Below are 16,005 nucleotides of genomic sequence, written 5' to 3'. Positions count from 1 at the left end.
AGTTTGTTGCATGGACTCCCTCACCCTTATGGGAATTCCCAATTGTGTCTCTAGGACCTTTTTTCTGAGGTGGAAATTTAGTTTGGCCAAGACATGTGTCTTGAGTGAGAAGGGGCTGGCAGGATGTGCCTGGCTTTCTTGAGACACTGTCTCCATCATTCCTTCCACTTGCACTGCCACCTGGAACTCTTCTGCAACATCTGCACACATCCCATTGTTGTCTTGAAAGCATGGCCCAAGACTTGAACACTCTTCTTCAAATGAGATCATCTCAGTTAGAGGCTCTGCTGGGACTTCAATAGGCTCAGGTACCATCTCTGTGATGACAGGTTGGCTAGTGACAGTTGAGGCCATGGCTCTGGAAAGAGCCACATAATAGAGTGCAGGCAACCCTGACAGGAAGGCCAGATACTTGTGCCTTAAAGTTGTCTCCAGTTTCTCCTTGGCTCCCTTGGACAGGGCTCGGGGCAGCTTGGGGTGTTCAGTGACAGTCCCTGGTAAGGCCTGTTGCTGTTGATCATGGGCCTTTGGCATCCAGGGCATAACTTTATGATGTAGGTCAGGGTCACTTGCTGCCCGCAGCTCCGGGGGCTGGCTTTCTGGAATGCAGGGGAAGGGAGTCACCTTCAGGCCCCCAGGAATTCTGCAGTCCCAGGAACTATGCACACAGGCAGGGACCTTGCCCTGGTGGATCTGTCCACATTTGGAGTCAATGTGGCTCTGCAATATTGCCTTGACCTGGGCGAACAAGTGTGGCATGGGAATGGATGCTGGGGCCACAGTGGGTGAGAACACAGCACTATTCTCAGTGGCCTCCAGGGCTGTAGGCTGGGGAATGCTCACACTGGATAGCACTGTGGTGCTCCAGGGCAAAGTTTGCTGGTCAGTGGAGGAGAGGAGCAACTGGATGGACCGCTGGATCTTCTGGGGCAGGCCCCAGCGATGGTGAATCAGCTGCTTCTGGAGGTGGAATTCCAGCAACCTGCGGGCATGCTCTGGGAAGAAGAGTAGCTCCCTTGTGAGGACTGAGACGGGCCTCCCTGGCCAGGAAGTTTTCATACTCTCAGGAGCCTGGGCTTTGTCACGGGGCTCATGTTGCGTGGAGCTCTGGGCATGCTGAGGTCTCTGGAAGACAGCTGGCAAGCCCCACTGAAGCTGGAGCTGCCTCTGCAGCAGGTGCCACTCCAAGGCTTCACACTCAGCCAGAGTCAAAAATGGGATATTGATCTGAGCTCCTTGCTGGTCAGATGGAGACCCCCAATTTGGGGAAGGTGGGGAAGAGTGTGGGGCTGACAGGGGTGGAGTTTTAGCTAGCAGGGGGTGGAAGGGGAGGTCCTTCAAGAGGAAAGTACGCTTCAAGGGGGGCTTGGACACGTTCCCCTTCTTGGAGAGGTCTTGGGAGCCCAAGAAAGTGGCAACCAGGGACTCACTGTGCAGAGAAGGGAGGCCACAGAATAGCTGGCTGTATTTCTCCTGCAGATGGCTCCCCGAGACATTCGCCTGTCCCCCAGGCAGTGCATAGAGGCCACTTAGGACTTTAAGGGCTGGAGAGGGCAAGGCTAGAGCCATAGGGTTTGGGATTTGCTGACGGTACTGTCTTTCTTCTGGGTTCCTCATGGGCCATTCAGAAACCCAGAAGGTCTGGATGGGCTGGCCGGCCATACGTGAACACCAGGTCTCATGGGAAATGGCCTCAAATCTATGAACAGAGACCTGAGAAGTATTATTCAGGATGACAGGAACTGGTTGATCATCTTCAGGCTGGTAATACAATGGTGGGCTTGGCATAAGCTGCCTCATGGACTCTTCTACGCGTCTGGGGAGCCCCCATCTCTGGAAATGCATCCACTTTTTTACATGTACCTCAAGAAGCCTCAGGACTTTAGGACTGAGGAATGGCAGGCGGGCAGGGAGGACCATATTCAAGGCCATAGGATGTGTCATATTAGTGATCTCTGGGTTCAGGGACAGCAAAGAGAGTTGCGAGCTAAAGTGATACTGGCATTCGTTCTCCTGGACAAAGTTGGTGTTGTTCTGCATCATCTCCTGCTGATTCACTGGGACCCTAGGCTCCTGGAGCTTTGAGAAAGCCATAGTCTCTGGGCCCCTAAGCACATCTGACACTTCAAATTCGTGCCCTAGCTCGAAGTGGTCAGCCCAGTAATCTTGGACTCTGACTGCATTAGTTGACCGGGCAGCTGATTGGGTTAAAGGTTTCTGATCCTTTAGTTGTGTCAGTTTTGGGTTTACAGATGCTAGTGAAATCTCTTTCCTGTGCCAAGAATGAAGTTCCAGATTCGGCTCAACAGACACTCTAGACACGGACATTTCTAGATGAGAAGAACTCCGTGATGGGCCAGATATATTGGGGGAGAACTGATTGTTCTCACCCACCAGCAATTCCTGAACTTCCAGAGCCACAGCATTGCAGGTGTTGCAGCAGGGATCTGCACACAGGAGCTGACGCACACTTTCTTCCTGAGGTAGCCAGCCCTGGCTGGGAAGGGAAACATGGAAACCTTTTTTGATGGAATGACAACTGCTTTGTTGGAAGAATTGGACTAGAGTTGGTGCTGCCCTTCTCTAGTCCTGCAAGTCCTGGGACCTGCATCCCCTGGATGTCTACACCCCCTGCTTTTTTTTTGCTAAGAAAATGCCATTTGGCAAGATGTAGTGGTAGGCTGGGCTGAGTATCTGGGGCTTGTTGGATAAGGTCTCAAAAAACCCATGGGAGGGCATGTTCCTCAAGAGGACTGGAACCTGGGGCCAGTTCTCTGCTGAACCTGAGTAACTGAACTAGGAGAAAGAAATCAGGCAACTGTGGCATTACCAGGAACAGCACCAGGTAGAACCTGGATCAGTTGCATTTAAAGCTAAGGAACCTGAAGGCTGGAATTCAGTACATCCAAACTATGGTAAATGAGGTCCCTGTGAGACCATTGCATTCTGAGGAATATAGGATATTATTGTAGCTATTCCCAACATCTCTTGGGAATCAATCCTGTTCTGTAAAAATCTCAAGAGTATAAGATGATAGGCTCCTGTCTAAGGACTATCCCAGGAACTTGCCTCCCTGGAGACAGAACTAGAAAAGGTGGTGTCATCAGGGTCTAGCAAGATCAGTGGAATATGCCCATAAAAGGGTATAGCTGTTAAGAGAATATGACAATGATGACTTCATGCAAAACGCATTCTTTTGACTGGATAACTTGTCTCATGGTTGACTGCAACTCCATTTTGCATCTTTTGTGAGTTATTCACTAGTGAAATTCTTTATTCCAGAACTACTGTGACCCTAACCCAAAGCAGAATTGTGTGACTCTTCCCTCCTGAGATGTCTGGTCTGGCTCCCCTACCCTGGCAAACCTCTCAACCAATGAAGCAGCCTCCACTGTTTATGATTCCCCCCACCCAGCCATTATCCTCATCCCTGCCCCAGGTGAAGCTGAGAAATCATCACAGCCCAGGCTGATGTTAGGGGAATGCAAAAAGCAAGAGATCACCTTTTCATGATAGAGAGCAGCTCCCATGGTTTCTCAACTTCTTCTTGGGAAAGTCCCCATGCTAAGGAACCAAGAGACAGTGTTACGTGGCATTGGAGCTTTCTGGGGTTATGTATAGGAAGTTGGAGGCCTTTGACACTCAGCAAGAGGGCACTGAAAACTCCACTGTCAATGCTCTAACGCACTTTTTGGTACAATATAATCATTTATGACTTATTCTCCTATACCTATTCTCAATTGCTCCTCACAAACATGCTCTGAGTGAGGGAAAACCAGCAGATGTCCATTTTATGGTGAACAAGACTGACAGATGAAATGACTTCTACAGGGTTGTAAAACTAGTAAATGACAGAGTTAAGGATATCTACCCTATTTCCTCAATTTCTTATTCCCATGGGAATAATGTAGGGAATTTTGAAACATTCCCAAGTGCTGATTTCCAACCCACAGAAGTCTGTGAACATTGTCAGTCCAGGGAATCAGAGCTCTCAGTGGCTAGAGCACCTGGCTCTTGGCACCAGGGATCACGAAGGGATAGGATCCCTGGGAAACTCAACCCACAGTGGAAAGTACTCAGAGGAGAGATTGGGAGTTTACCTCTTGATGCTGCATCTCTAGCCCTTTGCCTGACTTTTCGGTGATGCTAAAAGACAAAAAAAAAAAAAAACATTAGAACGTGAAGCTGGGACACCATTGTCTTTTTCATGTCCAAAACAAGACAAAATTCATATACATTTCCCTCTCACTTTCTATATATGTTTGTATTTTATAGACCCTCCTACATTTCCTTTACCACACTCCATCTTTTTTCACCCCAACATTTCCCTTTTCTGCTTATTTCTGGTTCATTTTGAGGCTTTTACAAACTCTGTATCTTCTGTCTAATTCCTAAAGGAGAAATTCTGCTGGACACTGAGGATGAAACAGGAGAAAGAATGGTACAGATTAAAGAGTATGTGGTTCTAATTGTCAAGGACTTCAGCTTACAAATGCCTTGATGGAATACCAGCAGAAAAATCTACCATATTTTGAGGTCTTCTGTGATCCAGTGAGGTAGATCCCATATCATCTAAGTTTCTATTCAAGCCGAATAGAGAGGTTCTTGGCTTTTCGATTAGAGTATCTACAGGGAAGGCCTAGTAAGAAATTACTTCTAGGCTCTGAGAAGAAAAAGACTATATAAAAGTAAATGAAGGTATGGTATAAATATGGGCAGGGTCAGTGGGGTCATAAGAAAGGACCCTGGAGCTTAAAAGCTTCTCATCTGAGGCTTAATTAGTTCAGTTATGGTAATAGTGTTTCCCTACCTGGCAGCAGCTCCTTTTAGGTTCCAACTTTAATCCACAATTGCTCCTTTTCACTTGCCAGATAATTAGGATACTGATGAAGATAAAGCCATAAATATATAAGGTATATATATCTGTGTCCCACAAAACAAAAGTAGTTCTCAACATGGTGGAAACTTCATTCGCGTGAGGAGACCAGCCATCTCTATCTACATCTAGTCATTCCAGGTCCTGGTGCCTAATGACTCCCAATGCTAGGCCTTGTCTGCCTCACAGAGGATGGAACCAGGCCACCAGACTGCATCACAAAGCCCTCCTATTTCATAAGGCATGTGCGGTATGGAAGCTTATGTGGTGATCAGTCTGTAGATGAGGGTGTCTGGTTATCTGTAAAGGTTGCAGAGCCAGAGACTAAATGTGCCAAACTCACGAGCAGTGTCTATTTCCCACTTTCTCATCACCCTCCACCTCCTCCACCAGCATGATGGCTCAGCTGTCTCCTTCACAACTGTGTGGTCACCCATCCTCAGAAAACTGAATGCTTTGGCACACAGGGCACCTTATGTTCTAGAAAGGGTGGTTGGGACAGGGGAACCTCCACCGACTCCCCCACTTGTTCTGGAAGTAGACCTGAGAAGCACACAGGAGTTTAAGGAGGGCAGAGTCTGTTTATGCCTTAAAAATGGAGAGCTGCGATGTTATAGGCAGTGTATGATCAGAAATCGGAAGTACAAGAAGGGGACCATGGCTTATGTGGCAGGGAAAGGCAAAGGTGGCAGTATCTACCCAATCTGCGTGGCCTCAAGTTTTCAGAGGAGTTGAAAGAGATTGTAAACACTGCCCATGGAGGCACATTAATGTGGCTCACTTCTGGAGTTCTCTCCAAGGCTTGGTTTTGCCTCTACCCATGTTACAGCATTCTGCCTGCTCAGAGAGATGAATGCCTGTAGAAATGGGATTAGTGGCCACTTCCAACTATGGGTCAGAAACTAGTTGCTGCTTGTGGTTGGATCTACTCATCTCTGGATGTATTCTGTTTGCCTGTAAGATTTTTATTTGTTTGTTTTACCTGGATTTTGGAAACCATGCAGGTGGTTTTTTTTGTTGTTTTTTGCTTTTTTTTTTTTTTGAGACAGAGTCTCACTCTTTTGCCCAGGCTGGAGTGAATGCCGTGGCATCAGCCTAGCTCACAGCAACGTCAAACTCCTGGGCTCAAGCAATCCTTCTGCCTCAGCCTCCTGAGTAGCTGGGACTACAGGCATGCGCCACCATGCCCGGCTAATTTTTTTCTATATATTTTTAGTTGTCTGATTAATTTCTTTCTATTTTTAGTAGAGACGGGGTCTCACTCTTGCTCAGGCTGGTTTCGAACTCCTGAGCTCAAACAATCCACCCAGCCTACCAGAGTGCTAGGATTACAGGCGTGAGCCACCGCGCCCGGCCAGGCAGGTATTTTTCATTTCAGCCTTAGCACTCATCACTCCTATACTCTGCCCATTAATTCACACATTTATGTTACCTGCTTGACCTCCCTGGATGTTGTGATATTTCTCTAACACCTCATGATTTCTGAATATTCTTGAGAAGGTCTTGCCCTGTTGAGAATTGTCTTACAGCCAAAATCACCTGAAGGAGCTCAGGAAATTTCACCCTAAAATATGATGCCTAGATATAAAGAGTATTTTGAATTAAAGGCTCTTAGAGATCAACAGGCCCTTGGAAGGGGCTTTCTCCCTATCTTCAGAAAACTAGGCCCATCAGAAAGAATAATTGACTTCCCTTCCCCTGTAATCCAGTATATTGCAGGAAAGAAGATCAAGAATGCAACCAGGCCCGGCCCAAACCATATTAAGATAATACTTGTCTCTCAAGTTAGTTTCCAAAGAGAATCATTTACAAGTCAATCTGTTTCCCCTATCCAGTCATCCTCCCTAGTAACCATGTATTGCTGCTCAACAGAATTGCCTATATTCCTCATCTCCCTCACTACTCTAAAATGAGGTATTAAAACTTCTGGACCCCATTGGGAAATTGGGTAATCACTGTGATTTTCCCCATGTACTCAGTAAATAAATCTCTTCCTCTTATTAATCTGTCTTATTGTGAGTTATCTTTCAGTGAACCTTCCTGGGCTCACTCCCACACACTCTTGGGCTCAAAATCTCTGAACATTCTTCCAGCATCCAGTCCTCCACATCATGGCGTGGTAGGTACTCAGTGTGCTCATCCCTAAGCTGGATAGTGTCAAGGGTACAAAGACATTTGAGTCATGTTGCCTTCCTGCTTTCAAGACATTTAAAAATCTAGTTTCAAAGATAAGACTAATTCACATGATCAAGAGCCAGTGATTTGTTTCAAATAATTTTACGTGTGCACTTTTGAAGTTCAGTTCTCAAAAATAACCTTTCAAGGGAGAATATGCTTAGAGGGCATCTGTGTGGTCAGAGAGAGTTCCTGGGAAGAGTAATATTGGAGTTTGGCCTAAAAGTACATGTCATGGGGAAAAGGAGTATTCCAGGTGAGAGAGAAAATTAATAACAAATGTAGAACACTGAGGAATGGGCCAAAGAGTTCAGTTGGCACTGAGAAATGCAGTCTATCTCAAGCAGAGGTGCAGATAGGTAGATTGGAGAGGAATTGCGGGGAAAGATTGGAAGAGCAGAGATTGGAGGTCTCTTGATGGAGAACCTTTGCATTTATTTTATTTTAATTACTAAAATTAATTGATTTTTTTAAAAAGTAAGCATGCATATACATGGTACAAAATTCAAAAGGCAGAAGAGGGTATAACATACTAATCATGTCTCCTTCTTATCCTTGTCTCTCATCTCCCATTTTTCTTCTGTTGAATCAATCATTTCTATCAGATTTTTCTGTATCTTTCCAAACTAGTCTAGCATAAATAAAAAGAATTTTTATGTTTTTCTTCACAAATGGAAGCATAATATAGACAGTCTTCTCTCTTTCTTATTTCATTTAATAAAATAAATATATCTTGAGCATATCATTTTCTTTAATATTTGTAATGTCTTCCTTGCAATGGCTATAACACAACTCATCTTCAGTGCCTTATTCATGTGTATTTAATTATTTACAGTCTTTTGCTGACTAATAATGCTGACACAAACCTCATATATATAAGTCTTTGCACAGCTGTATGGGTATATATGTAGGAAAAGTTCCTACGAGTGAAATTGTTGGGTCAAAGGATGTGTGCATTTTCAATGTCTATATGGCCTAATTGCCCTCTAGTTGTATAAATTTATACTCCTAAAAATTTTTTTAAGAGTACCTCTATTACGTGTTGATAAATATTGGGTTGTTTCCACCTCTTGGCTATTGTGAATAATGCTCCAATGAACATTGGTATACAAGTATCTGTTCAAGTCTCTGTTTTCTATCTCTGTCTTCACTTCTTTTGGGAATACGCCAGTTTCATTTTTTATGCCTAAATCTTTGATTTGTCCAGAATTTAGTAATTAAAATATTTTTATGAGGTATAATTGATATACAGAAGACTACACATATTTAAAGTGAACAACTTGATAATTCTTCCTATATGTATACACCTGTGAAACCATTGTCACAATCAAGATAATGAACAATCCATCATCTCAAAAACTTTCTTTATGCCCCTTTGTAATCTTTCTCTCCTTCCCCTTTCATTGTCTCTCTCTCCTCCAAGTAACCACTGATCTATTTTCTGTCACTGTAATTTAGTTTGCATTTTCTAGAGTTTTATATAAATGTAATCATATAGTACATACATATTTGTGTCTGGCATCCTTCATTCAATTCAATTATTTAAATATATCCAGATTGTTTTGTGTATCTAGTTCATTACTTTTTATTGCAGAGCAGTATTCCATTGTATGCATATATTATTAATACAATTTGTTTATCCATTCACTGGTTGATGACATTAGAGTTATTATCAGTTTTTGGCTACTAGAAATAATACTGCTATGAACATTAATCCACCAGTCTTTATATGGACATGTATTTATTTCTCTTGGGTAAATACCCAAGAGTGAATGACTGGATTATATAATAGGTATATGCTATGGTTTGAATGTATACGTTCTCCAAATTTCATATGTTGAAATCTAATCACCAAGGTGATGGTATTAAAAGGTGGAGCTTTTGGGGGGGTGATTAGTTCATGAGGCCTCTGCCCTTATGCATAGGATTAATTACCTTACAAAAAAGGTGTAAAGGAGGTGTTTTCCTCTTCTGCCATATGAAGACATAGCTTTTGTCCCCTTCGGAGGACAGCACAGCAACAAGTTGTCATCTTGGAATTAGAGACTGAGCCCTCACCAGACACCAAATTGACTGGCAGCTTGATCTTAGATTTCTAGCCTCCAGAGCCATGAGAGATAAATTTCTGTTCTTTATAAATTACCCAGTCTATGGTATTTTGTTATAGCAGTATGAATGGACTAAGACAGTGTATGTTTATTTTTTTTTAATTTCCAAATTGTTTTTCAAGATGATTGTACAATTTTTGTTCCTGCCAGCAGTGTGTGAGAGTTCATTTTCCTACATCCTTTGCAACCCTTGGTTTGATCAGTCTTTTTAATTTTAGCCATTTTCATAGGTATGTAATGGTATCTCATTGTGGTTTTAATTTTTGTTCCCCTAATGAGTAGTGATGTTGAACATCTTTTCATGTGCTTATATGCCATCCTCATAGCTTTGATGGTAACAAGTGTGTTTACAAATATTTTTCCCATTTTGTTAATTTTTAGAAATCAATTGAAAAGCAATTACCAAAAACTGGTGAAGGTCTTTACTGTCTAGAAATCTACAAATGTCAGATTCTTGCCAGACTTATTATGTGAACTGATTTCAAAAGAGCGAGACTAATTTTACAATGGCTTTTGGGGAGTCTGGTTCCACATTATGAGCTCTAACAAATGTAAAAATTTTAGATGACCAAACAACTTTGAGCCTTATGGCTCTATGCATGAAAACATTACCAGTATGGCTATAAAATACAGTAGAACAATGCAAATCTTTTTTGAAAGTGTGCATCAGGGAAAGCCACATACCTAACATAGAAGGTGACCAGCCACAAGGGTGTGGAAAACCAACAGAACCAGGGTCTGTAGAAAATACAGAATGCATAGCACAGACCCTGAGCTCATTGCACATCTGGGTGGCATCAACCCTGATGAGACTCTGTAACAGAGGAAATGGCCTGGAAAAAAAAAAACAGCAAAAATATTTTCTGTCTCTTTAAAACTTCCTCTACTCTTTTTGGGAACTGTGGCCTGGCCTGCATCCCTACCCGGACAGGTGCAATGTCTTTTGTTCTTTGTGTTAGGGCTCAGCCATCCAGGCCTGGCTGGAGCCCATGGCCTCCCACGTGGGTGAGAAGTCACAGGCTTTGTCTTCGGTGTAGATGGGACATTAGAATCATTAACAACAATAGCCTAGAACTGAGGGCCCTCCCTTTAAAAGATCTGTATTTCTGCTTATGGACAGGAATTTGGATTTTGAGACGAGAAACTCTACCGTTTTCCTCCTTTGCCAGCAAAATAATAAACTTCTCTTTCCTTCTCCTCAAACCATTTGTTCTCGTTCTTCTGGTGTGGCCTTGAGGACAAGTGCCTGGCATTGGGTAACAACTCTAAGGCAAAATCATAAAAAAGAGAGTCCTTTTACCCCCTTCATGAGACTCCTGCTCTTTGAGGAAATATAGCCCTAGTGGTCTGCCTATTTTCAAGCAACTAGCTATTGCTTTAGAAATCCAGTGCCTCACCTCAGTGCTCTCGGAACCTGTTCCCAGCCAGCCACACCAGGCATCTGGCAGTAGCTTATGTGCTATTTTCAGTTTCCATCTCTGTAGACCCACTATCCCTCTACTCACCCCTGTTTATCCAGCACAGCAGCACTGGCTTCAGTCAGCCCAGGAAAACATGTCCACCCTAAATCAACAGAGCTAGTTTGGGGGTTCCAAGGACTGAAATTGAGTCTTCTTGGCCTCTGCTTGAGACTGTGAGGCACGAGGGAGGTCCTGCTCTGTTTAATATTTACTGAAACCCCACGAAGCTCTTGTATACATGATTAAAAAATTATGGCATGCTCTTTAGCCTCTGGGGGCCCAGGCTGAGTCTTCATTAAAAGCCACAGTGCTGACTTCCCACAGAAGCAGAGCAACAGTTAAGGAACATTACACCATCAGTAATTAGCAAGTGTGATTGCACTTAGCAAGCAAAGTTTTTCAGCAAGATGGAGAGGCACTCCCTATTCTCTACTCTGGGCCCCTGAAGCACAGATTCAGCCCCATTTAATGCAGTTATTATACCCCATTTAATACCAATCACTTGTTTGCTGCTTCTACAAACATTTTCTGAGTGCAGCTTGTGCAGTTGGGGTGACTATGTCTTCTTGGATAAACAGGAATGAAGGGAGGGAGATAGGGAGGTACCTGGGGGACCCTTTCAGGGTCTAAAAACATGAAAATTAAAAATAGTCTGTAGGCTATTAAGGGCTGAGTAGGAACAGGATCCAAGAGCACTGTAGTAAGGCACTGGATTACTAAAGCAACAGCCAGTCACTGGAGAACAGTTGGATCCCTGGGGGCTTGGATTTCCTCAAAAACCTGAAGAGGATAAGGGGACTCTTTTTTGATGTTTTTTGTTAAAAGTCTCAGGGTTGATGCTGATATTCACAATGAGCTTAGGGTCTGTGCTATGCATTCTACATTTTCTATAGACCTGGGTTCTATTGTGGCTGGTCACCTTCTATGTTAGATATATGGCTTTCCCTAAAGCTCTCAGACACATACTTCCAGGAGTCAATTGTTGGCCACTCTGATATTTTTCACCTGTATGTACAGATACTGCTCATGCTAAATTTCTCCAGCTCAGACCCAGGATAGAATAAATGCACTTTCAAAGCCTCCTACTTGTGCCCTTACACAAGTCTACAGGACACGGCGTAAATGTAGGGGACTGTTAACTTTGGTAATATTGGTCTCTATTTCCTAATCACTATGGTTATAGAAACTGGCTAAATTCAAAATTTCCATAGATCTCCCCTGTGATCAGAGAAATCACCTGTAGTTACCTGTTCTTATCCCTGCTATCCCTGACTCAGTGTTCAGGCTCTAGTTCTGGGGAAGCAGGGTGAATTTGATGAGATGGTGATTGTGTAGCTTCCAGAATTGAGTTTTGAAGATTTGGTCTGATCAGTCTTTCTGGCCCATTTTGGGGAGAAGAAAGAGTCCTGACACCATGATCTCAAATATTTCATATTGCCCGGTCATCTCCACATTTATTTAACAAAGATATATAGAACACATGCTCTGTGGAAGGCTGAGAACCATCTCAGTTTGATTTCCTCTGTCTTGTTCTCAGTGGAAAAGGTGGGGCTTCCTTTTCTACCTTTTGAATGCTCTTTGATTGCTTCCACCCATCCTCCCTTTCAGAGGTTTCTTTTACTTTGTTTTTGCCTAATAAAGCCCTCTTACTTTTCAGGGGATCACTCTTACTTACTTTTGAGTCTTCCAGACAGTTGTCACTCCCATATCAAGATTCAAAGGCTCTTCTTTTACATTTGTATTTAACATAGCAGTATCAGAGAGCTCTGGTCGTAGCCAATTCGGAGGTAGCTCATCAGACTTTCTCAGCTACTTATCCTTATAGAGGAAGGTAAGAGAGAGAGTTTCCCTGCCTTTTTATTCCCTCTTTCCCTTCTGCTATCTGTAGCGGCCCCCTCCTCCTACTACTTTACCTTTATAAATAAGCAAGTTCTCTGCAAAGAAATATACATTTTTTTTTTTTTTTTGCCCACATACATCTTACTACCTTCCAAATACATCTTGAGAGCTTTCTTGGCTTGCAGCAGTACCAAGGAAAGATTTAGGTTATCATCTGCTTTCATTTCCTCTAGTTCATAACAGCCAGATGGCCCTATTCTACCTTCTTGTCCCACTTTTTGAGGTTCTTTTTGAATCCTTACCAAAATACCACGAATTCTCTGGTCACATTATCCTTTTGACAACATCTTTTTATCCCTCTTTTCATCCTCGTTAGGAAGTGTAAAAAGAAAATCAAAGTCTTGGGGCCTCCCCTAACTCCTGATACAAAATAAAAGGTAAAAGCCTCAGGCATCTATGAAGAGCTGGCCCCACAGATCACTCATTAAGGAAATAACTTGCTAACCTCCCATAAACAAGGACATGCAAATTGGACCTGTATCTAGCACCTAAAACTAAAGCCTGTTCCAGTCCACACTAATAATGAATTACAAGTTAGTCTTACAGGTAACAGAACTGGAGATAAGACAGAATCAGACAATGTTCCATCTACCCAGGGACATCTACGTAACTGATACTTCCTTCACTCCCTTATTTTATGTAAAATGTAGATTTCTTGGGCCTCACAAGAATGTAACCACTACCTCATCAGTAACTCCTGCCACCCCTTTTAAAATGCTGAAGATTCCAACCTCCCCTTCGGAAAAACAGCCACAGTTTATCTGCGGTTTGTGTTTTTCCCAGGTGCCTCCTCAAAATCTTAGCTTAATAAACCTCCACAGATTGAGATTTTTGCCCCAGTCATTTATGTGTGTTGACAGAAGGCAGAAATTCCCAGTTTCCAACCAAAGAAGTAACCATTAGGCATAATTTGTGGCACCTTTGTGACTTCATTTCTTTACAATTCCTTTTTCCTAGGACTTCCCTCAGCATGGAGGAAGTCAGTTTTTCTCACTAGGCATTTATTTTCATTGTGTGTATATGGTTTTTTTAAATTAATAAACTTTATTTTTTAGAGCAATGTTAGGTTCACAGTGAAATTGAGTGGAAAATACAAAAGGTTCCCGTATATCCCCTTCCTCCCATCTTCCCCACTATCAACATCCTGTACCACAGTGGTAAATTTGTTACAATCAATGAGCATACATTGACGCATCATTATCACCCAAAGTCCATCGTTTACATTAGGGTTCACTCTTGGAGGAGTATACATTCTATGGATTTTGATAAGTGTATAATGTACATATAGATGTATAAAGTATATATGTATTTCGATAAATTTATATACATCATTGTCGATCATGTAGAATAGTTTCACTGTCCAAAATATCCTTTAGGCTGTATATATTCATCCCTTCCTCCCTCCAACCCTTGGCAACCACTTATCCTTTTACTGTCTGCATAGTTTTGCCCTTTCCAGAATGTCATGTAGTTGGAATCATATAGTATATAACCTTTTCAGATTGACTTCTTTCAGTTAGCAATATGTATTTAAGGTTCCTCCATGTCTTTTTATGGCTTGATACCTCATTTCTTCTAAATGCTGAGTAATAATATTCCATTGTATGGCTATACCACAGTTTATTTATTTGTCTACTGAAGGATATCTTGGTTGCTAACAAGTTTTGGCAATCACAAATAAAGATGTTATTAATATCTTTGTGCCCAGGTTTTTGTGTGGATATGCTTTCAGTTCATTTGGGTAAATACAAAGGATCACAATTGCTGGATCATATAAAAAGAATATGCTTAGTTTTGTAAAAAACTGCCAAACTGTCTTCCAGAGTGGTTGTATTATTTTGCATTCCCACCAGCAATGAATGAGAGTTTTGCCTCCACATCCTTGCTAGTGTTTGTATTGTCAGTGTTTTGGATTTTGGCCATTTTAATACCTGTGTAGTGGTATCTTGTTTTAATTTTCAAGTCCCTAATGACATATGACATGGAATACCTTTTCAATATGCTTACTTGCCATCTGTATACCTTCTTTGGTGAGGTGTCTGTTCGGATCTTTTGCCCATTTTTAAATTCAGTTTTTGTTTTATTATTGTTGAGTTTTAAGAGTTCTTTGTATATTTTGGATAATAGTCCTTCATCAGATTGTATTTTTAAAATATTTTCTGCCAGTCTGTGGCTTATCTTCTTATTCTCTTGGCATAGTCTTTCAGAGGGCAGAAATTTTTAATTTTAATCAAGTCCAGTTTTTTATTTCTTTCACAGATCATGCCTTTGGTCTTGCATCTAGAAAGTCATCACCATACCTAAGATCAGTTAGGTTTTCTCATATGTTATCTTTTGGGATTTTATAGTTTTATGTTTTACATTTAGGTCTGTGATCCATTTTGAGTTAATTTTTGTAAAGGGTGTAAGGTCTGTGTCTAAATTCACTTTTGCATATTGATGTACAGTTGTTCCAGCACCATTTGTTGAAAAGACTATCTTTGCTCCATTATATTGCATTTGTTCCTTTTTCAAAGATCAGTTGACTGAATTTATGTGGGTCTATTTCTGGGCTTGGTATTCTGGTCCATTAATCTATTTGTCTGTTCTTTTTCCAATACTACACTGTCTTGATTACTATAGCTTTATAGTAAGTCTCAAAGTTGGGTAGTGTCACTCCTTCAACTTTAGTCTTCTCTTTCCAAGCCATGTTGGCTATTCTGGGTCTTTTGCCTCTCCATATAAACTTTAGAAGCAATTTGTCAATATCCATAAAATACCTTGGTAGAATTTTGATTAGGATTACATTGAATCTATAGACCAAGTTGTGAAGAACTGAGATTTTGACAATATAGAGTCTTCCTATTCATGAACATGGAATATTTCTCCATTCATTTAGCTCTTCTTTGATACCTTTCATCAGAGTTTTGTGTGTGTGTGTGTGTGTGTGTGTGTGTGTGTATACATTTTCTTCATAAAGATCTTATATATAGTTTGTTAGATTTATATAATATTTGAGTATTTCTCTTTTTTTGAGTGCTAATATAAATGATAATGTGTTTTTAACTTCAAATTCCACTTGTTCATTGCTAGTATATAGAAAAGTGATTGGTTTTTGTATATTAACCTTGTATCTTGCAACCTTGCTCTAATTGCTTATTACTTCCAGGAAGTTTTTCTATTTATTCTTTCTAATGTTCTAACATAAATACTCATGTCATCTGTGAACAAAGAGAGTTTGATTTTTTTCCTTCCCAATTTGTGTATCTTTTATTTCCTTTTTGTGTCTCACTGCATTAGTTAAGACTACCTGGGCTCTTGTTTCTACCACTTGTTTCTCTAGAAATTAGAACTGAATTTAATTTCTCAAACATCCCATGCACACATCTTAGCTATTTCACCACATTCACTTTTTTGTTTGTTTGTTTTTTGAGACAGATTCTTGCTCTGTTGCCTGGGCTAGAGGGCAGTGGCGTCAGCCTCGCTCACAGCAGCTTCAAATTCCTGG

At 41.5% G+C, this 16,005-nt stretch overlaps 1 protein-coding gene across 1 annotated transcript in view; it reads right to left on the bottom strand.

The window, feature by feature from the left end:
• The window catches only part of LOC105819637 (putative protein FAM205B), a 29,548-nt gene extending 24,591 nt beyond the window's left edge, over positions 1-4,957 (bottom strand). The window contains exons 1-4 of the mRNA XM_012655932.1: positions 4,811-4,957; positions 4,101-4,146; positions 3,504-3,564; positions 7-2,497 (exon numbers count right to left, since the gene is read on the bottom strand). Of these exons, the coding sequence (XP_012511386.1) occupies positions 7-2,497; positions 3,504-3,564; positions 4,101-4,146; positions 4,811-4,957 (2,745 nt within the window). The remainder of the gene's footprint in view (positions 1-6; positions 2,498-3,503; positions 3,565-4,100; positions 4,147-4,810) is intronic.
• Between the last annotated feature and the right edge of the window lie 11,048 nt (positions 4,958-16,005).

The sequence above is a fragment of the Propithecus coquereli genome, unplaced genomic scaffold, assembly GCF_000956105.1.
Source record: "Propithecus coquereli isolate 6110/MARCELLA unplaced genomic scaffold, Pcoq_1.0 Scaffold114, whole genome shotgun sequence".
Classification (NCBI taxonomy): domain Eukaryota; kingdom Metazoa; phylum Chordata; class Mammalia; order Primates; family Indriidae; genus Propithecus; species Propithecus coquereli.
The sequence above is the reverse complement of the archived record's forward strand: the minus strand, read 5'-3'. Positions and strand labels throughout refer to the sequence as shown.